General features: G+C 34.2%; 2 protein-coding genes across 2 annotated transcripts in view; one reads left to right on the top strand and one right to left on the bottom strand.

Annotated features, from left to right (window-relative positions):
* Nucleotides 1–3,055: 3,055 nt before the first annotated feature.
* On the top strand, nt 3,056–3,859 carry LOC149180423 (histone H2A-like). Its single transcript, XM_089418174.1, has 2 exons — nt 3,056–3,262; nt 3,485–3,859. Exons 1-2 carry the CDS (start codon nt 3,056–3,058, stop codon nt 3,704–3,706), a joined length of 429 nt encoding a protein of 142 aa, XP_089274300.1. The 3' UTR covers nt 3,707–3,859.
* A 7,226-nt stretch (nt 3,860–11,085) lies between these two features.
* The window catches only part of LOC149180422 (putative protein phosphatase 2C 58), a 111,600-nt gene continuing 103,440 nt past the window's right edge, over nt 11,086–19,245 (bottom strand). Inside the window, exons 4-7 of the mRNA XM_089413874.1 lie at nt 15,540–15,645; nt 15,140–15,401; nt 11,456–11,729; nt 11,086–11,288 (exon numbers count right to left, since the gene is read on the bottom strand). Coding sequence (XP_089270000.1) covers nt 11,086–11,288; nt 11,456–11,729; nt 15,140–15,401; nt 15,540–15,645 — 845 coding nt within the window. The remainder of the gene's footprint in view (nt 11,289–11,455; nt 11,730–15,139; nt 15,402–15,539; nt 15,646–19,245) is intronic.

Here is a 19,245-nt window from a genome sequence, read left to right as displayed (position 1 = left end):
ATTCAATCCAATAATATAACAAAGATTTTAGTCATGGAATGTTATAGTAAGAATTATAATATGGTTAATATTAACCATATTTATAGAAGGTTGAAATTCTAAACATAATTCGAATGTGGGATTAAACTTTCTCAACATCTTGGTACAATTTAGGCATAAGACTTAAATATTTTACTTCCTCACAGGAAGTAATTACTTAAACAAAAGAAAACAAATAATTAGCAAAGAAAATATTGAAATCCTATTCCCGACCAGAATGACACAACAATAATGTTCATGCAAATAGAGTAACCAAGGGTTCGAGTCATCCGAACTAATAAGTGACAACTGACAAACTCCCACATTGAGCAAGAAGAACACTTTGATTCTCTTCATCGAAACATAAATGCTTTAAGTCATTTGCAAGCCATACTTTCCTATGAGCATGTGATAGAACATTTATTATGTTAAAATTTATATACATAAAGGAATTACTAAAGAGTATACAAAGAAATTATTAAAAACCTGTGGAAGTAATAGCAAGAAACATTACCCGCACAGAGTCTAGAAAATATGGAAGATCTTTTCATTCACCTATGTTAAGAAGAATTTTCAGTTAGCATGATTGTATTTATAATATGTGTAACATAAATTACATGCAAACATAGTAGAAGTAAACATTGGCATATGTAAAATATATGGAATATTGAGACCTATATTCAAGGTTAAACCAATCAGGAAATATATCTTGGATAACCCTAAGGGTTAGGGTATGCAATTATAGATATGAATTCATATATCAAAAGACATAGCCAATTTTGAAAAATAAAAGATAGGGCAGAACTCAAAAAAAAAAAAAAAAAAAAAAAAAAAAAAGATAAATTAGTCCATTGATGTGGAATGTCTAGTGTAAGAAAGAAAACCCTAGTCATAGAGTATAACTATATATATGTAATGGAAAATGAAGGAAAAGATACACTACAATAATCATGCTTTAAATACTCCAACCATTGTGTAAAAAGACAAAAATACAAATAACCTTAAGGTTAGAAGGATTAAGTTGACATAGATGATAACCCAAAATAAAATCATCAAGAATATGGAAGCATATAAACCCTACACGTGAGTAAGAAAAGAAATATACTTCCCAACAAAGAACTAGATATGAGAGTAAAACAATCGTAAGAGTAAATATTTGTGTAATTTTTTTAGTCAGGGTTTACATTGATTAAACCCCTTCTAAATTCAGTTGGAAACCCACAAAGGATTAGGATTTCTATTAATGAAAACCTAGCTAAGATGAAATTTAAACTTAGAAATGACATAAAAAGATTTATAAACTTAATAAGTGATACATATGTAAATTATAACTTGGAAAACTAAAGAAAATTTCTATAAAGCCATAAATAGGATTTTACAATACAAACACTAGAAGGAAAACTAAATGTCATGGTTGGGATCTCATAAAAATTCTAAATATATACAACTTTACATAATGAAAGTCTAGGGTTTTTAAAATTTACCAGAGAGTCGACGAGTTGTGGACACCAAGCTACATTAAAATTCCAATTTATATTCAAACAAAATAGTGAAAAGATTCAAATGAATCCACAACTAAAATCTAATTATAAACTTGTCAAGTTATTCCCTGTAAACATAAATGATACAAGAGTTAGATATGAGGATTTATAATGAAATACAATGTAAAATATATCTATGAAAGAAAGAAAAAGTATATATATGCTAACATATAAATCAAGTTGAGAAGAAACCTACACTGAAAGTATACACCCTGAATTTGGAAAATATGGTCTGGTGCTTGGGCTGGAATCTGGAAATCCTTCAACGAAAAAAAACTTGGAAACATAAATTGTGCACCATAGAATACAAAATCAATAGTTAAACCTTGGAGCAAAGTTAATATACATGACTTGCAAAGCTCTGTTGTACAAAGTCAAAATGAGAAACTAACTCAGCGGCAATGACGGCCAAAGATAGTCATTATGACTTCGTAACAACCCTAATCATCATGGACCGTTGATCAAGAAAAATAGCAAAGTTAATCTACATGACTTGCAAAGCTCTGTTGTTCAAATTCAAAATGAGAAACTAACTCAGCGGAAATGATGACCAAAGATAGTCATTATGACTTCATAATAACCCTAATCATCATGGAATGTTGATCAAGAAAAAATAGATCACCATCATAGATTTTAACGTTTGATACCATCACTGTGTCTTAACAATCGACACATGGAATAAAATGAGTTAAGTCGAAGGTTCATGAAGAGCCTAGTTAAAGTTTAGGTAAATATATCATATGCCTCCGAAAAACAACATTTGAAACATATAATACAATAACTTGAATTAATGCAATGACGTAATGTGAATAGGTCTAGTTTATATATTGGTTATTGTTGTCCTGTGTTATTATGTCGTAAGGCGTTTCCCTTTGAAATCAACTTTCCTCTGGGGTTACATGTAAAATTCTGAGCCTTTGATTTAATTGTTAGACGATTAAAATAATCTTACCCATCCAATTGATTTAACTACAAATTATAAAAATGAGATGCGACCCAGCAGATCGACCTCACCCTTGCCCTCACTTGACGCTACGCTACTTCCAGGTGCTTGAGACCTCGCACTTGCCCTCGCTCGGTGATACTTCTAAGTGCTTCTCAGACTGGAATGGAATTGATCATCTGATTTGCATTCACTCTCTGCATCGATCGAAGGCTTCAAGTCGGATGTCGCGGGCATGGTGGAGGACAGACAGGCTTAAAGAAACTGTTGTTGTGGGAAAGAGAATTTGGCTCCCCTTCTTCTCTGTTTTATTTCAGGCATAGTAATTTGGGTTTTTTGGTGTAGCTTGCTTCAAGATTTCTATGTGTTGGTTTACCCATTTCTACTTATTACATATGCGGGACAAGTGGCTTATTTTATTTTTGTCAAAGTGGAGGCTCAAATGCATAAATAAACAAATAATTAGACTTTCCGTGTGTCTTCACTTCATAGCATCTGCATTATTGTGTACTGTGTAACTCCTGGATTGTTGTAAACTGACAGAGCGCTACCTATGGAAACCTCTGCTAAGTCAGGGAAGGGTGCAGGGGGCCGAAAGGGAGGATCCAAGAAAAATCCCGTCACGAAATCAGTCAAGGCCAGCCTTCAATTTCCTGTTGGAAGGCTCGCCAGGCATAAGAAGAATGGTAGATATGCCAAGAGGGTTGGGATTGGAGCCCCCATTTTTCTTGCAGTTGTGCTTGAATACCTAGCAGCTGAGGTAAATATTGATATGAATTCTGTTTTTAACACATTGATTTGGTTCAATGATGTAGCGATTTGTTTGATGGTTCGATTGTATCAGTGGCTTTTGTCAATTAGTGTGCTTTCCGAGTTAGGGTTTTGGGGATTTACAAGATATTGGATTTATTTCGTGGGGTGTTAAGGGTTTCGTTTTGGGGAATTTGTTGATTTAGTTTTGGGGCTCTTTTTTCGGTTCCAGGTTCTTGAATTGGCAGGAAATGCTGCCAGAGACAACAAGAAGAATAGGATAATTCCCCGCCATATTCAGTTGGCCGTGAGAAATGACGATGAATTGGGAAAGCTTTTGGGGAAAGTTACCATAGCTCATGGAGGCATAATTCCCAACATTCACCAGGTGCTCTTGCCCAAGAAGGCTGGAGAAAAGACGCCAGAGAAGGCTAAAGGTTCAAAGAAGTCCTAGTGGCATTTGGATTTTGGGGTTTTGGCGTATTTGTAAGCATCCATAGCCATGAATACGAATGTGCCTGATTTGACTGTCAGCGGGCCTGGGTTTCGTGATTTTGGGTTTTTTTGTGTGACTTTGATGCTAATGTTGTAGCCTTCGAAGGTTTTATGGGTTACGGTGCCTGTATGGCCATGTTGCTCCCTGTTTTGTTTGTGTGGAATCGATCTGGAGACTGGTGGTGATGCCTTTTGTATAGTAAATAATTTGGATTAAAATCCTTTTTTTTATGTGGTTCATTTGCCAAGTTTTATAAGTTTGAAACACAAAAGCCTCTTGTGAATTGTAGGTTCTTGCTTATTATTAAATATAATCCCTGTTTTAATTTATGAAATTCTAGGGCTACTGATTACGGTCCTGCTATTCATTTGGTCAGAAATTTGGAATTTTCTTATTAGGCCCTTTTGGGTTCTAATGAAATATGTGAATGTCATGGCTACATTTTAACGCATACACGTTCACAGAATCAGGGGACAAATTACATTATCCTCTCAGTGGAATCAAAGGAATTGTCTATATAGTCCTTTTTCGGAATCAAACCTAAATCTTTATCTAGGGTTTTAATAATCTAGGGCTTTAATATGAAAGACTTCCATTTTTGGAGGATTTTGCAAGGAAAGACACTGGTGGAAATGGATCCTACAGAGAAGATAAGGATGGAAGACACCCCTGGTTTAACGTTTAAGACTTTCAGTGGCACGATGAGTGGTTTCGTTGGGGGTATGTCTGAGGAGGTATGGTGGCCAGATGGTATGATGTGCCGAAGGTTGAAAGGAGCATTTCCCTTTCAGGTTTGATCAAGACTATGCAACTTATGGGGAGTTATGGTCTCACATTTGCTGCAATCTGAGGGGTCTTTGCATTGACCAATCACGTGGTTGAGAAATTTCGAGAGAAGGACTTCTGGAATGGAGCCATGGGTGGCTTTGTTGCTGGCACCTCCATCTTGGGTTTGAGAGGTAGAGATTCTACCTGTTCGAAAGCTCTGTTTTTTCTGGGCAAAATTCTTCTAAATTCAATTATAGTGCTGATAATTAATTATTTATATTAGACAAAATGCTTACTTTCATCACTGTGTGGAAATTGAACCCATGGCTAATATGAATATATTACTATTTAATGTAGCCTTCTTACGAGATACAGTTCTAAAGATCCCTTTTGTTAGAAACCGTGGGTGTGTATCTTTTCTATTATAATGTCTCCCAAGACTTGTATCTGGCCCTAGTTGCTTGTCATGTTTTGCTTCACAAGATGTCCCTTGGTCTCGAGGGGCGAAACGTGTCTCTAAGATTCGAAAGTTGGTAGGAGCATGTAACACACCTCTTTCCTAACCAAACACCCTTGTTGACATGTAATTTTTTAATTTGGTGTCTCAATACAATCGACTTTTTGAAGCACATGATGGGAACGACAATTTTATTTTCCTATCGATCCTCTGAGGGTGTGGGTTGTATTTTAAAGCGAGTCTGACAAAACACATCTTCAGTTCAATTTCCTTTAGTTAAGTACTCCTGCCAACTCAGAAATTTCATAAGGTGTTTCTCCAGCAACACCTTGAATTGGCAAAGAATACAGGGGTTGTCAACCTTGAAAAAAGCACTGGCAAGCAATTCACGCTCCTTGCATCATATACTAGATTGAATTTTTTCAGTATGCAAAATGGTGGAAATGCTATAAACTCGAAGACAAAGGAATTGCTTGAGAAGAGTGCAACGACTCAGAAAATTTTTCTGATTGTTGTTATGATGGTGGCTTTGTTGCCGACACCTCCATCTTGGGTTTGAGAGGTAGAGATTCTACCTGTTCGAAAGCTCTGTTTTTCTGGGAAAAATTCTTCTGTTCCTTTTTGAAAAACTCAGTACAAGTAAAGTTAGCTTCATGTTCTCACCCATAATGATTGCCTGGTTTGTGACCAATGTCATGACAGGACTGTATAATATTGTGAAATATTATCCTAGAGCATTCAAGGAATTCAACCTATATTATATATACTATTACTTTCATGAATATCACAAACAAAAATGGGTGATGCTTGGAGGTGTAGTCTTGTGTATAACAGGTATTGATTATTTTCATGATGATATGTGCCTCATTATATCATATAGTATACTTGGAACTATTTTCTAACTCAATTAATAAATCCATACCAATGATTTTCTCAAAAAAAAATTCATATCTTCATCCCAATTATTTATCCTAAATCTATACAAATAGAAACACTAACATCAGTTCTTTGCTTTGATTGGATCTAGATGTCGAGGCATGTTTGCAGAATTGGGCCATTTCAACAGGAAATCAATCCAATTCCAAGCTATATGTCACGAATATTGAATATGGAAAAACACCTATAAAAGTATGCATCTTTCTTCTTATCTTTTCTACTTAACTGATGATGCTGATGTTGTTTTATCTTGTGGTTAGGTCTAACATTTGGAATCCATCATCTACATTCCCACATTTTATATACCTGCCAACAAGGATGATTCCAACAACAAAATCTACCTCAAACCCACTCTTAATAATGTCAGCATGGATCTTCTTCCCCTATTTCGGAGTTGTACTACTAGCACAGGCCTTGACAATGGTGCCAAAGGTGAAGTTATTTGGCTTAAAAACACTCTCCTTCATTTGACCAAAAAAATTTAGGGCCTCATGGCATTACCCATTCTGTGCATATCCTGAAATACAAAATTACATGTAACTTCATCTAGCTTAGGCATTGCATTAAATAGTTTCAGTGTTTGGTCATTACACCCATGTTTACCGTAGCCACCTATCATTTCATTCTATGGAATTGCACAACATCTCTCCGCCATTATTCATAACCTCATTTTCTCTAGAAACAACAATACTCATGCAAAACCCAAATTCCACAATACGAATTTGCCCAATACAGAACCCACAACTTAGTTCTTTTGTTGCTACTGCCTAATGCCATAAAAAATGTATACATTATTTGGCATTAACTACATTTTTCATTTTAGTATTTAAACATTAGCCACTGATGAATCATGATAGTAATTGTTACTAAGCTTGAATAAATCTCTGATGGGCACTTGTATGGTGATTGGTTGGAGCGCTGACTCCTACAATTAGGAATGCCCATAAATGTATCTGAAAAAATCCTTTCATGTCAAACTAGTATCAACGTGGCACCTCAACTCAATGCTCCATCAAACATGTTGATTTTGTTCCACATTATGATGCCTTTTTTATTCCTACAGTGATGTCAGCTATGCAAGGAATTTAGTCAAGGAATAGTAACATGAGCCAAGGTAAGATGATACAAGAATGCGTAGCAGACACTATTAGCTTGCCTTCCATGAGTATATTGGGATGTAATCAAGTTTTCCAGTATGGTTTAGTTTATTTGAAGGAGGGATGCAACTCCCTATCATAAACATGATATCATCTGTGAGTATAATGTGAATTATGGCATCCCACTTCCTGACATAATTTATGTTTTCGTATGTTAACTCATGCAGGTGTTGTTGTACTCGTCATTTTTTATCCTGTTACTACTGTTCCTTTTTCAAAATCTCAGTACAAGTAAAGTTAGCTTCATGTCTCAACCATAATGATTGCCTGGTTCGTGACCAACATCGTGATCGGACTGTATAATATTGTGAAATATTATTTTGGAGCATTGAAGGCATTCAACCCATATTATATATATTATTACTTTCATGAATATCACAAACAAGGATGGGTGATGCTTGGAGGTGTAGTCTTATGTATAACAGGTATTGATTATTCTCATGATGATATGTGTCTCATTTTATCATATAGCATACTTGGAATTGTTTTCTAACTCAATTGATAAATCCATACCAATGATTTTCTCAAACAAAATTCATAACTTCATTCCAATTATTTATTTTAAAGATATACAAATAGAAACACTAACATCAGTTCTTTGTTCTGACTGGATCCAGGTGTCGAGGCCATGTTTGCAGACTTGGGCCATTTCAAAAGAAAATCAATCCAGGTCCAAGCTATGTCAAGGAAAGAATTATTAGTATTTCATCATACCTGTGTGCTTCATCCTCCTTAAGTTTTAGTACCATAATGAGAAATTTGGGTTTTTTGGTGCAGCTTGCTTTTTTGTGTGTTGGTTTACCCATCTCTGCTTATCACATATACAGGACAAGCGACTTATTTGATAAAAAACCTAGGGGACATAGGCTGTACATTCTACAAAGAAATACCACAACCTGTGTATTGGCCAATGTTCATTGTTGCCACTTTAGCAGCCATTGTAGTCAGTCAAGCATTGATTACAACAACAATCTCAATCATAAGACAGTCCATGGCTCTTAGTTGCTTCCCTTGAGTGAATATTGTGCATACCTCACAAAATTACGAGGGTTAGACCTATTCACCTGAGGTTAACTATGTTCTCATGGTTATCTTCCTTGCAATTGTCGTAGGATTCCGGGATGGAACACAGTTTGGCAATGCATATGGTAAGAATATACAAATTTATATCTGACAACTGAATTTGGTAGTTTTTATCGATTCTTTTGAGTTTCCAGGGATAATTTTAGGTGTTTGGTGGTGCAGGGGTTGCAGTGGTTGGTGTCATGTTCATTACGACGTGTGTAGTAACCTTGGTCATGCTTGTGGTTTGGAACATGCATGTTTTTCTTATACTACCCTTCACTCTGTTTTTTTCTATCTTTGAAGGAGTTTATCTATCATCTATATTGAAAAAGGTGCCACAGGGAGGTTGGTGTCCCTTCCTAATTGCAACAATTTTGGTCACGCTTGTGGGTTGGAACATGCATGTTTTTCTTATATCACCCTTCACTCTGTTTTTTGCTATCTTTGAAGGAGTTTATCTATCATCTGTATTGAATAAGGTGCCACAGGGTGGTTGGTGTCCCTTCATCATTGCAACAATTTTTCTAACCATAATGTTCTCTTGGAAATAAAGAAGGTAGAAAAAGTATAAATATTTAGCACAGAGAAAACTCAGCATAGAAGGTTTGAATGGATTGGTTGTCGGGGTGAATTCACTTGTACTAGGAATTCATTTCTTTTGCAGTGACCTTATTTCTGACTTACCACAGATTATTGAGCATTATGTAAAGAATGTGGGGTCTCTGCATGAAGTTCCTGTCATTGTCACCATAAGAATGGTTCTAGTCAAGACAATACTTTTGTCGGAGAGATTTATGGTTGGAAAACTAGAGCCAAAAGGTGTATGTAAATGTGTAGCCTAATATGGTTACAAAGATGCCCCAAACATTGAAGGATCTGAATTTATCAACCAGGTTTTTGAAATCGTAAAACACTATCTCAAGCTTAGAGGCACTCATTCCTCCTCACACGACAGAAGTTATGCAAGCAGAAATACAGTGGAAGAAAGTAACTAATCTTAGATGAGGAATTGTAGTAGATTGAATTGGCAAAGAGTACAAGGTTTGTGTATGTTCTAGAAAAAACCACATTGAATACTAATAAGAGCACTGGGCCTTTTGAAGGATTACTGATTGACAAGATCTACAGGTTTCTCCAAAACAATTGCAGGTTGACTCTGTCTCCCTACAATATACCACCTGTGCATTTACTTCAAGTCAGAATGGTGCAAGAAATTTAGAGTTCGTTCACACAAAACTATTAGAAGACAATGAAATTATAAGCTTTTACTCATAATAAAGCTTTTAGGGCCTTAAAGTTCCTGATCACTTGAAAATAAGATATAATTTTTTACTATTGATATTATTTTAATAGATTTATAAGATTTCAAAGTGCAAATTTCTGTTGAGATCAGAAGAAATAAGCATTGAGTTTTTTACTATTTCTGCAATAAATCATGAATCATGTAGAGTGAACTGGTACATACATGTTTAATGTTTTGTGACTGGTGGAATAGAAAAAAATGATAACAGCTCATTACTTTTCAGTTTTAATCCTTCTTTTATAGTAAGGCTCTTATCTTTTGATGAAATGTAGAGGCTGGTAAATTAAAATTTTCAAGAAATCCTAGGTAGAGTTTGTTAAGAGGAAATTTTAAATTTTAATAGTAACTCCTTTTTATCCTTTGTCCTTAGATATTTGTATTGTTGCCACTTTAGCAGCCATTGTAGCCAGTCAAGCATTGGTTACAGCAACATTCTCAATCATAAGATAGTCCATGGCCCTTAGTTGCTTCTCTCGAGTGAATATTGTGCATACCTCACAAAATTACGAGGGTTAGATCTATTCACCTGAAGTTAACTATGTTCTCATGGTTATATGCCTTGCAATTGTCGTAGGATTCCATACAATCCTGAATATTGAATAGTGAAATATGACAGGATGAAATTAGATGTCCAAATAATAATAAATATGACTTGGAACTCAATCCTTGAAAATATTTTTTCCTCTCGTTGGCCCATTATTAGCTCAGCATTGGCACGTTTGTGGTGGTTTACAGTGATGATGGCTCCTCTTCTGACTCTCACTCTGACCTCGTTATTGCTCTTCCTCAAACTTCCCAAGTCCTAGCTACTTCCACGAAACATTTTCTGGTGCAACACTACTACTGGAATGATTTCCTCTAACTTACTTCATTGTCTAGGGTTTACGCTTCTAGATTTGCCCCCCTTTTGAGTCCACCCAGACCGCTTTACCATCTTATTCTCTACTCTTCCTTTCTTTCCTTAACATAGATTTTAGACTATTTCAGAGATGCTCTAGGCAGTCAATCGTTGTTCTTCCCAGTCCTGTTGACCTATTTTGGTCATTTGAGCTCATTACATATTTTAGACTGTTTCAGAGATGCTCTATGCACCTCCTTATTGCTGTTGTCAATCGTTGTTCTACCTCTTCCCATTCGGTAGGTTTAATCTAGTTTGACATAACTGAACTTGTTGTTAATGTGTTTTTTCTTTTGGAGAAACTGTGATATCGATTGAAACTTCAGACTATTTGATCTATATTCTTTGATGTTTTAAAAGTATTTATGTTAATAATTACGTATCATTTCCATAGAAGATTTTATTTTCCCAACAGGCATTGATTCAACTGGTGAGGTCGATGGAATGTTAAACCAACCACCTTACCTCCATTCTCGCTACAGTTTTCCACATTCCTATAGCATAAGTTAAGGGGTGACACTACATGCAATTCTAGGGACTGGGCAGATAAATACCCCTCGGATCTGGCACCTAGGGAAAGGAAATCCTGTCTTTGCAATGCAGTTACTTGGGGCATATTTCCTTAAGCACTTCAAAAAAAACCTCTCTTGTATTCAGATGAAGTATTCAATTAAAATTAATGACAATACAGTAATCAAAAAATTTCCTAGATGCTTTCTCCCACGAGATGAGTTTGCGAAAAAAAATATGCATCTAACAGTAACTATGCAAATAAGCCAATGATTGGAAAAAATGCCTTGCCTTCCACAATCCATCACTAGCCAAAATGAGAAATTCTATGGTTGCTTCTATGGTCATGTCTCTCACATCTGGTTCTGAACTTAAATGTTGCTTCAGACTCCTGTCACCAAACGCACGAGCTACAGCAAGCTGACCATTAACTTGAGGTACATCTCCTAATATATCAAAAAAGAATGCCATTAAGTATACAGTTTCTCCCTGTGACCATTCAAATGTTACTCTTGAGCTAGAACATTAAGATAGAATTATAAAGTTACAAATCAAAAAACTATTAATTATGTTCTCATTAAAATTAATCTCTGCACAGCATTTGTAGTGGTACCTGGCAGGAGTGTCACAAATCCACCCTTCTCGATGTTTTGACGTTCAATACTTGGCTCATGATCAACAGTCAGCTGAATAGCAGTTTCGTTTTTACATATAACAGCCCTGGAATCCCCTGTATTTGCTACAAAGAGTTTTTTCCCATCAACTAAAATAACAGTGATTGTTGTGGAGCCATCGGGCCCTAAATCAGCTGCCTTTTCTAAAAATTTCCCATCAGTCTGGTTGTATGCATTCTTGATGGCACTTTCTAGGTCTGTCCAGAACTTTGGCTCCATTATTATCAAAGATACTTGTCAACATTAAAATAATTAATTAGCATTTTACACCATACGAAACTTTGAAAATAGCAAGTGACAACAAATACAACAAATGGCAGATCAGCTGTAAAAGCATTTTACTGGATGTGCATCAGAGTCAGAAATCTCATCTGATATACAATTTTTTTCTAAAGAGTCATTTGAGAACCATCATATTTATATAAATGAAGTAAATTATCAAAAATGATAACGATTTGTCGCAAATGCAATTTTTGCAATAAGGAAGCACTATTGCTTTATGCCATGGCGTAATGCTACTACTGGACGTTTTTTCTTTGGTTAGGTGCAAGAGACACATGAACATATAAGTATAGGAAATATATGAACAGTTTAAGCTATTTGAAAAATAGTGGATTTACGCATGAAACATATTCAACTAGAAATATGATGGGGAAAAACAAGAAATTCATTATATGTGAGAAGTAAAATGTTGGAGAATCTTCGCCTTTGAGGTTTGAGAAATGGACATGGCGATATATCACAAATAGAAAAATATTGTTCATAGATGCAAATCATTGTTACAAATAACAATATATATCATATGCCAAAGATAAAACACAGGAAATTAACCCATGAAGTCAATGCAAGTAGAAAACCATAATAGAACCAATAGAGGAGAAAACGAAATTGTTTCACAAGTTACAATCAAGTTAGGCAACTGAGATAAACATATGCAATTTTGAAAATGGAAAGAAACTTTGAACCTGCTCCAATTTAATGTATAATTTTAATTTTTGATTGATTAGTGATAGCAAAACAATACATGTCACAATACAATCAACTATAAAATTTAAATAGATGTTGAATTTAAATAGATGTTGTTAAATTCACAGAGACCTTCCAAGTATTCCATATGATTCATAGATGCTAAACCAGGTAGACCATCAGCATTGATTACAAGTATTCCCCATGATTCATAGATGGTAAACCAGGTAGACCATCAGCATTGATTACAGTGCATAACCCCAAAGGAATCGTAAGAGTTGAACTTGTGACATCCCATTTCTGAGAAGTTCAATGTCTAACTCCAAGGCCAATCAAGCCAACCCCAGGGCTCAAAAATAAGATAATAAAAAATATATGCATTTGGTAATGAGGCGTGATACCTATCATCCAGCTCAAAAAGCATATAGGTTGGTAACAATTGAAATAGACTTACAAATTAGCTAATTTAGAGAGTTTCATTGTGGTCAAAATCAAGAATCTCATTCTAGATTACGATTTAAGTTGGGAATCAAACCCTACTCAACTAATGAAAGGACTGAAATTTGCTAAACCCCTTTCCAGCACTAATTTAAATATGTATACTATAGATTGGTACTACCTAGGCACTCCTTAGGTGACATTATCAAGCAGCACATTGGTAGCTACAGAGTGATTGATATAGATGTGGATGCTTCTTCTCCCTCCTCTACTTTTTACATCTATACTTAATGACAAGTAATGGGCACTTCCACAGTATGATGTAACTGATGTACATTTGAGCCCCGCTGACCTCTCTTTTGGTCACCTACTGCCATTAATAAAACGAGTCTTATCTTATCTTTTGTCGTTCGTTAATAGGAAATGGTATTGTAATATAAAAACAATACTAAATAGCCAGGACTAACTCTCACCAATTTAGATCCTCATCTAGGAGTGAGCACTTAGTGTCTATACTTTCTTTTCTATATTTGAGGCCAATGTACATCGAGAAATTACAATGTACAATACAAGTATTCAAGAGACATCTGCTATCAATTCCATCTAAGCAACGACAATTTCAGTGACATACCATGAACCACGTAATCCAAATGTACATCAAGAAATTAAATTGTACAAAGAAACTATTTGAGCGACACCTCCCATCAATTCCATTTCAGCAAAAGAAATCTCGGTTATTTAACCTGAACCTCAAAATTTTGACGACATGGTTCATGGTATACAACTGAGATTGTTGTTTGCTGAAATGGAATTAATGGAAGGTGTCACTTGAATAATTGTTTTGTACAGTGTAATTTTTTGAGGTACAATGGCCTCAATAGCCATTGGGTTCTAGGCTTATTCTACATTACATCTTTAATATCGGAAGCAGGATCCAATTTTACCCAGATCTATATACATAATAATAATAGTGGATTGAGTACCATCAAAATTGTGTAATAAAATAAATTTTGTTATTTTAATATTTTATTAGTTTTTTTTAACAAATTTGATTTTTATTTTATTTGGTATAGAGAGTAAATGTTTGAAATTGTTGGTGTATCATTAGCCCATGCCATGCATTTCAATAATGAACATTGCATGAAGTTTTGTTAATAGTGTTTTTGTAATTCAGTGTTAAAAAATTAGAATTAACCATATGTAGTGGTAGTAGGCAAGACCTTTTTTCACACCATTTATGACTGAATTTTTTCAGATTTTATGAAGAAAATTGACATTTAAAATTCTCTTTCAAGAGGTTCTAGGGAATTTGTATTTGGAAAATATTATATCCATGGTTTATAAATTACTCACAAAAAGTTCATTCAAAGTAAAATTCCAATTTCTATTGTGATGGGTTAGAAATGGTTTTAACTATTGACTTTTGTATTTTAATTTTCCCCTAGCTTTTAAATACATTTCAAACCTTTAATTGGCTTCATGGATTGTGAATGCTTAGAATTATTGACCTAAATATATGTATTATTAATGTCTTTTGCAAAACAACCCTTCACAACAACTATAAATAAAATAGATACTAAAATCTTTGAACCCCACACAATATTTAAAATTTTTAAATCAGTAATATTATTAAATAAACTAATAACAATTTTTTTTTTGAGAAATTTAAATTTTATACATTCTCAATATTACTTGCAATTATTCTTAGCTGTAAAAATTTTAGACATTTAGGGAGGAAAGGCACACTCATCATAAGTTTTACTTCAAGAATTGGAAGGTCAGTGTACCAAAATAAAAATATAGTATTTTCTTGGGAATTGCACGAGAGTAAGAAGGTGCTCTATAGCCTAGTATGACATAGATGTTGTATATATATATATATATATATATATCTAAAAAATAGATAAAATAGCATAGATCCATCTTAAACCCGGATCTGTCAAATACCAAGAGAGATCAAATAATAATAAAAATTTACACCTCAATAAATTTGATCATTCAGTACTTGATAAACCCAAATTTGATGAATCTACACTAGTTTTAATACAACCCTTTAAAAAAATGTTTAAAAAATGTATTAAAACATCATCATTAACAAAATTGAATAAAGTTGATCAGCTCAAAAATTTACGGAAACAGTTGAAATGCAATACAAAATCTTGCAAAAAGGCTAAGAAAATTTGAGATGACCATCCAAGGCATGAGCACTTCATACCTACCTCATTTAAAATGTTGTCAAAAAGATTTGATTGCAAGTAACATGGGACGCCATGTCCCAAATGTCCATCAAAGATAGCAAAAAGCCCCAAATCATGATCTTCTACATGCCTATACTCTGCAACATGGTAGTCATCCATATCATGCCTTGTTTTACCCTTCACTAAATGAAATCCATGAATTACTTTATTGTTTGGTAACTTGCAATGTCCTTTTCCTGTATCAGATGAGGATGGAGTGAAGCCAGTTGTCGTATTGTTGCCACTTTAGCAGCCATTGTAGCCAGTCAAGCATTGACTACAGTAACATTCTCAATCATAAGACAATCCATGGCTCTTATTTTCTTCCCTCGAGTGAATATTGTTCATACCTCACAAAATTACGAGGGTTAGATCTATTCACCTGAAGTCAACTATGTTCTCATGGTTATCTGCCTTGTAATTGTCATAGGATTCCGGGATGGAACACAATTTGGAAATGCATATGGTAAGAATATACAAATTTATATCTGACAACCGAATTTGGTAGTTTTTATCGATTCTTTTGAGTTTCCAAGGATAATTTTAGGTTTTTGGTGGTGCAGGGGTTGCAGTGGTTGGGGTCATGTTCATTACAACGTGCATAGTAACCTTGGTCATGCTTGTGGTTTGGAACATGCATGTTTTTCTTATACTACCCTTCACTCTATTTTTTGATGTCTTTGAAGCCGTTTATCTATCATCTATATTGAAAAAGGTGCCACAGGGAGCTTGGTGTCCCTTTCTAATTGCAACAATTTTGGTCATGCTTGTGGTTTGGAACATGCATGTTTTTCTTATACTACCTTCACTCTGTTTTTTGCTATCTTTGAAGGAGTTTATCTATCATCTGTATTGAATAAGGTGCCACAGGGTGGTTGGTGTCCCTTCGTCATTGCAAAAATTTTTCTGACCATAATGTTCTCTTGGAAATAAGGAAGGTAGAAAAGGTATAAATATTTAGCACGGAGAAAACTCAGCATAGAAGGTTTGAATGGATTGATTGTTGGGGTGAATTCACTTGTACTAGGAATTCATTTCTTTTTCAGTGACCTTATTTCTGAATTACCACCGATTATTGAGAATTATGTAAAGAATGTGGGGTCTCTGCATGAAGTTCTTATCATTGTCACCATAAGAATGGTTCCAGTCAAGATAATACTTTTGTTGGAGAGATTTATGGTTGGAAAACTAGAGCCAAAAGGTGTATGTAAATGTGTAGCCCAATATGGTTACAAAGATGCCCCAAACATTGAAGGCTCTGAATTTATCAACCAGGTTTTTGAAAGCATAAAAGACTATCTCAAGCTTAGAGGAACTCATTCTTCCTCACATGACAGAAGTTATGCAAGCAGAAATATAGTGGAAGAAAGTAACTACTCTTAGATGAGGAATTGTAGTAGATTGAATTGGCAAAGAATACAAGGTTTGTGTATCTTCTAGGAAAAATCACATTGAAGACTAATAAGAGCGCTAGGCCTTTTGAAGGATTACTAATTGACAAGCTCTATAGGTTTCTCCAAAACAATTGCAGGTTGACTCTGTCTCCCTACAATATACCACCTGTGCATTTACTTCAAGTCAATGGTGCAAGAAATTTAGATTTCGTTCACACAAAACTATTAGAAGACAATGAAATTATAAGCTTTTACTCATAATAAAACTTCTAGGGCCGTAAAGTTCATGATCACTCAAAAATAAGATATAATTTTGTACTATTGTTACTATTTTAATAGATTTATAAGATTTCAAAATGCAAATTTCTATTGAGATCAGAAGAAATAAGCATTGAGTTTTTTTACCATTTCTGCAATAAATCATGAATCATGTACAGTGAACTGGTACATACATGTTTAATGTTTTGTGACTGGTGGAATGGAAAAAAATGATAACAGCTCATTACTTTTCAGTTTCAATCCTTAATTTACAGTAAGGCTCTTACCTTTTGATGAAATTTAGAGGTTGGTAAATTAAAATTTTCAAGAAATCCCAGGTAGAGTTTGTTAAGCGGGAATTTTAAATTTTAATAGTAACTCCTTTTTATCCTTTGTCCTCGGAAATTTGTACACTCTTGAGTTGTTTGGGGCTAAGTACCAGTTCATGTGTTACAGGCCCAAGCCACCAAACAACACTTTTACGATGTTGGGTCCCTTCAAATTCTGAATCTAAGAAGCCCCATAGGAGCAAAAAAATGAAAATGATACCTAGAAAATCACTCTTCTTGCCTAAGCCACCAAAAGGCACCAATCCTAGTAAGGCTTAAGGAGGACCAAGGATAATTATAAGGATCCCATGCTTCCACTATACTCTTTATTGCTTTATGATCCAATATGTTTCTTATCCTACCTTTCCATTTTGTTTTGAATGTGGAGTCTTTACAGCCTAAGCCCTTGTAGCAATATTCAAAATGTGGCTAGAGTTGCTTTACAATATCTGTAGATGATGGTATGAAAAATTGTTTTATTATTATTGTTTTGATTTAATGTTTCATTATGCATACTAAATCTTTTTTTCATATAAAACCAAATTTTAAATGTTTACTCATTTACAAATACTACAACACATACCCCTTTTTCGGATTGATGTTTATGAGTAGTAGGCCAAAACTTGCCAAACACTTCAATTTCTTTTCCAAAATTTCAAAGATGCCCATTTGAAAAACCTTAAAATAATGTACAAAAACACATTCACATAAACAACAACTACTACATGGATAATGGATAACCTCTACCTAACATTAACTATAACTCATTATCATCCACCCATGCTTTCAAGAATGTCCATTCACATGTTGCTATTCTTCGACAAACTACTATTACTTACAAAATATCCCTATTCAAAACACACATAACTAATAGTTTCAAGTATAACTCAATATCATCCATGCTTGCTTTCAACAATGTCCATTCACATGTCACTATTCTACACACTATTATTTACAAAATATACATATTCATCATACACATAACTATAAATTTCAATTGCAACTCATTATCATCCACCCTTGCTTTCAACAATGCCCATTCACATGTCACTATTCTTCCACACTCTATGCCTTACATCGTTTCCTTTGCAACATCAGGTGAAAATTCTAGCATATGATGTCGTGGATTAATATATTAGACAAATTCATGAAAACGTTTGTAAACCAAGGTTTAGAATATATAAAGAATAAACAATCTTTTTACTAATGAGGATATATATATATATATATATATATATATATATATGAACATAAACCATGTTAAAAGAGATTTAAGGCAACTCTAGCTTAAGCCTCACTTTCGGTTCATAAAATAACTAGAGTTATATGCCATTGTTACAATTTTGGCATTTGGATAAGAGACAATATCAAAATAACATTTACAATGTAAACAATGTACGAGTATATTAATGAAGGACTCAATATTATCACTTTTATATAAGAAAGTAAATTCTTTAGGAAAAATTAATTGATTTGTTTATGGTGATTATTCCTTGGAAGTGTAAAATAAGAGAATATTTATTAATGTGATTAATATAAGTTAAACAATAAATTACAAGGAAACTTTCCAAGAGTAGAATTACTAAATAAGGATAATGTTTCTTATAATAAGGTTTATTAAAAGTGTTATTAGACGTAGCTTACAACATTAGGCCTTTTATAGGTCCTCAAATGAAATAGTTAATTTATGGATGTCATGTTCAAATAATCAAAGAAACATTAGGAAAAATTGAAGAATGGTTGAAGGAAACAATGGGTAGAGTTCTATAGGGTCACCTATAGGTGGTGAGGAACCTGATACTGAGGTTGGAATGATGGGAGGAGAAAATGGTAATAGAAAGAATCAAGAATATGAAATTTTGCAAGTAATGCATAGCTTGAAGGTAGATGTAGATAATATAAAGGCCAAACAAGAAAAAAATTCTAAAGCTAAGGAATAATAGGAGGATATTAATGGATATTTGCTAAGGAAGTTGGAAGAAGTTAGAGCCAATAATAAAATAGGAGAAACTCATAAGGAGAGAACTAGGAGTGAATCAACTAATACAACTGATTCCATAACTTCTAGTGAAAGTAAGACCCATGAGTTTGATGAAGGGGAAGAAAA

The sequence above is a fragment of the Pinus tabuliformis genome, chromosome 3_2 (genome assembly GCF_031772625.1).
Source record: "Pinus tabuliformis cultivar Carrire ecotype Pingquan chromosome 3_2, CPIR1, whole genome shotgun sequence".
In the NCBI taxonomy this organism is placed as follows: domain Eukaryota; kingdom Viridiplantae; phylum Streptophyta; class Pinopsida; order Pinales; family Pinaceae; genus Pinus; species Pinus tabuliformis.
Note: the sequence above shows the minus strand (reverse complement) of the source record. Positions and strands in the feature narration are given on the sequence as shown.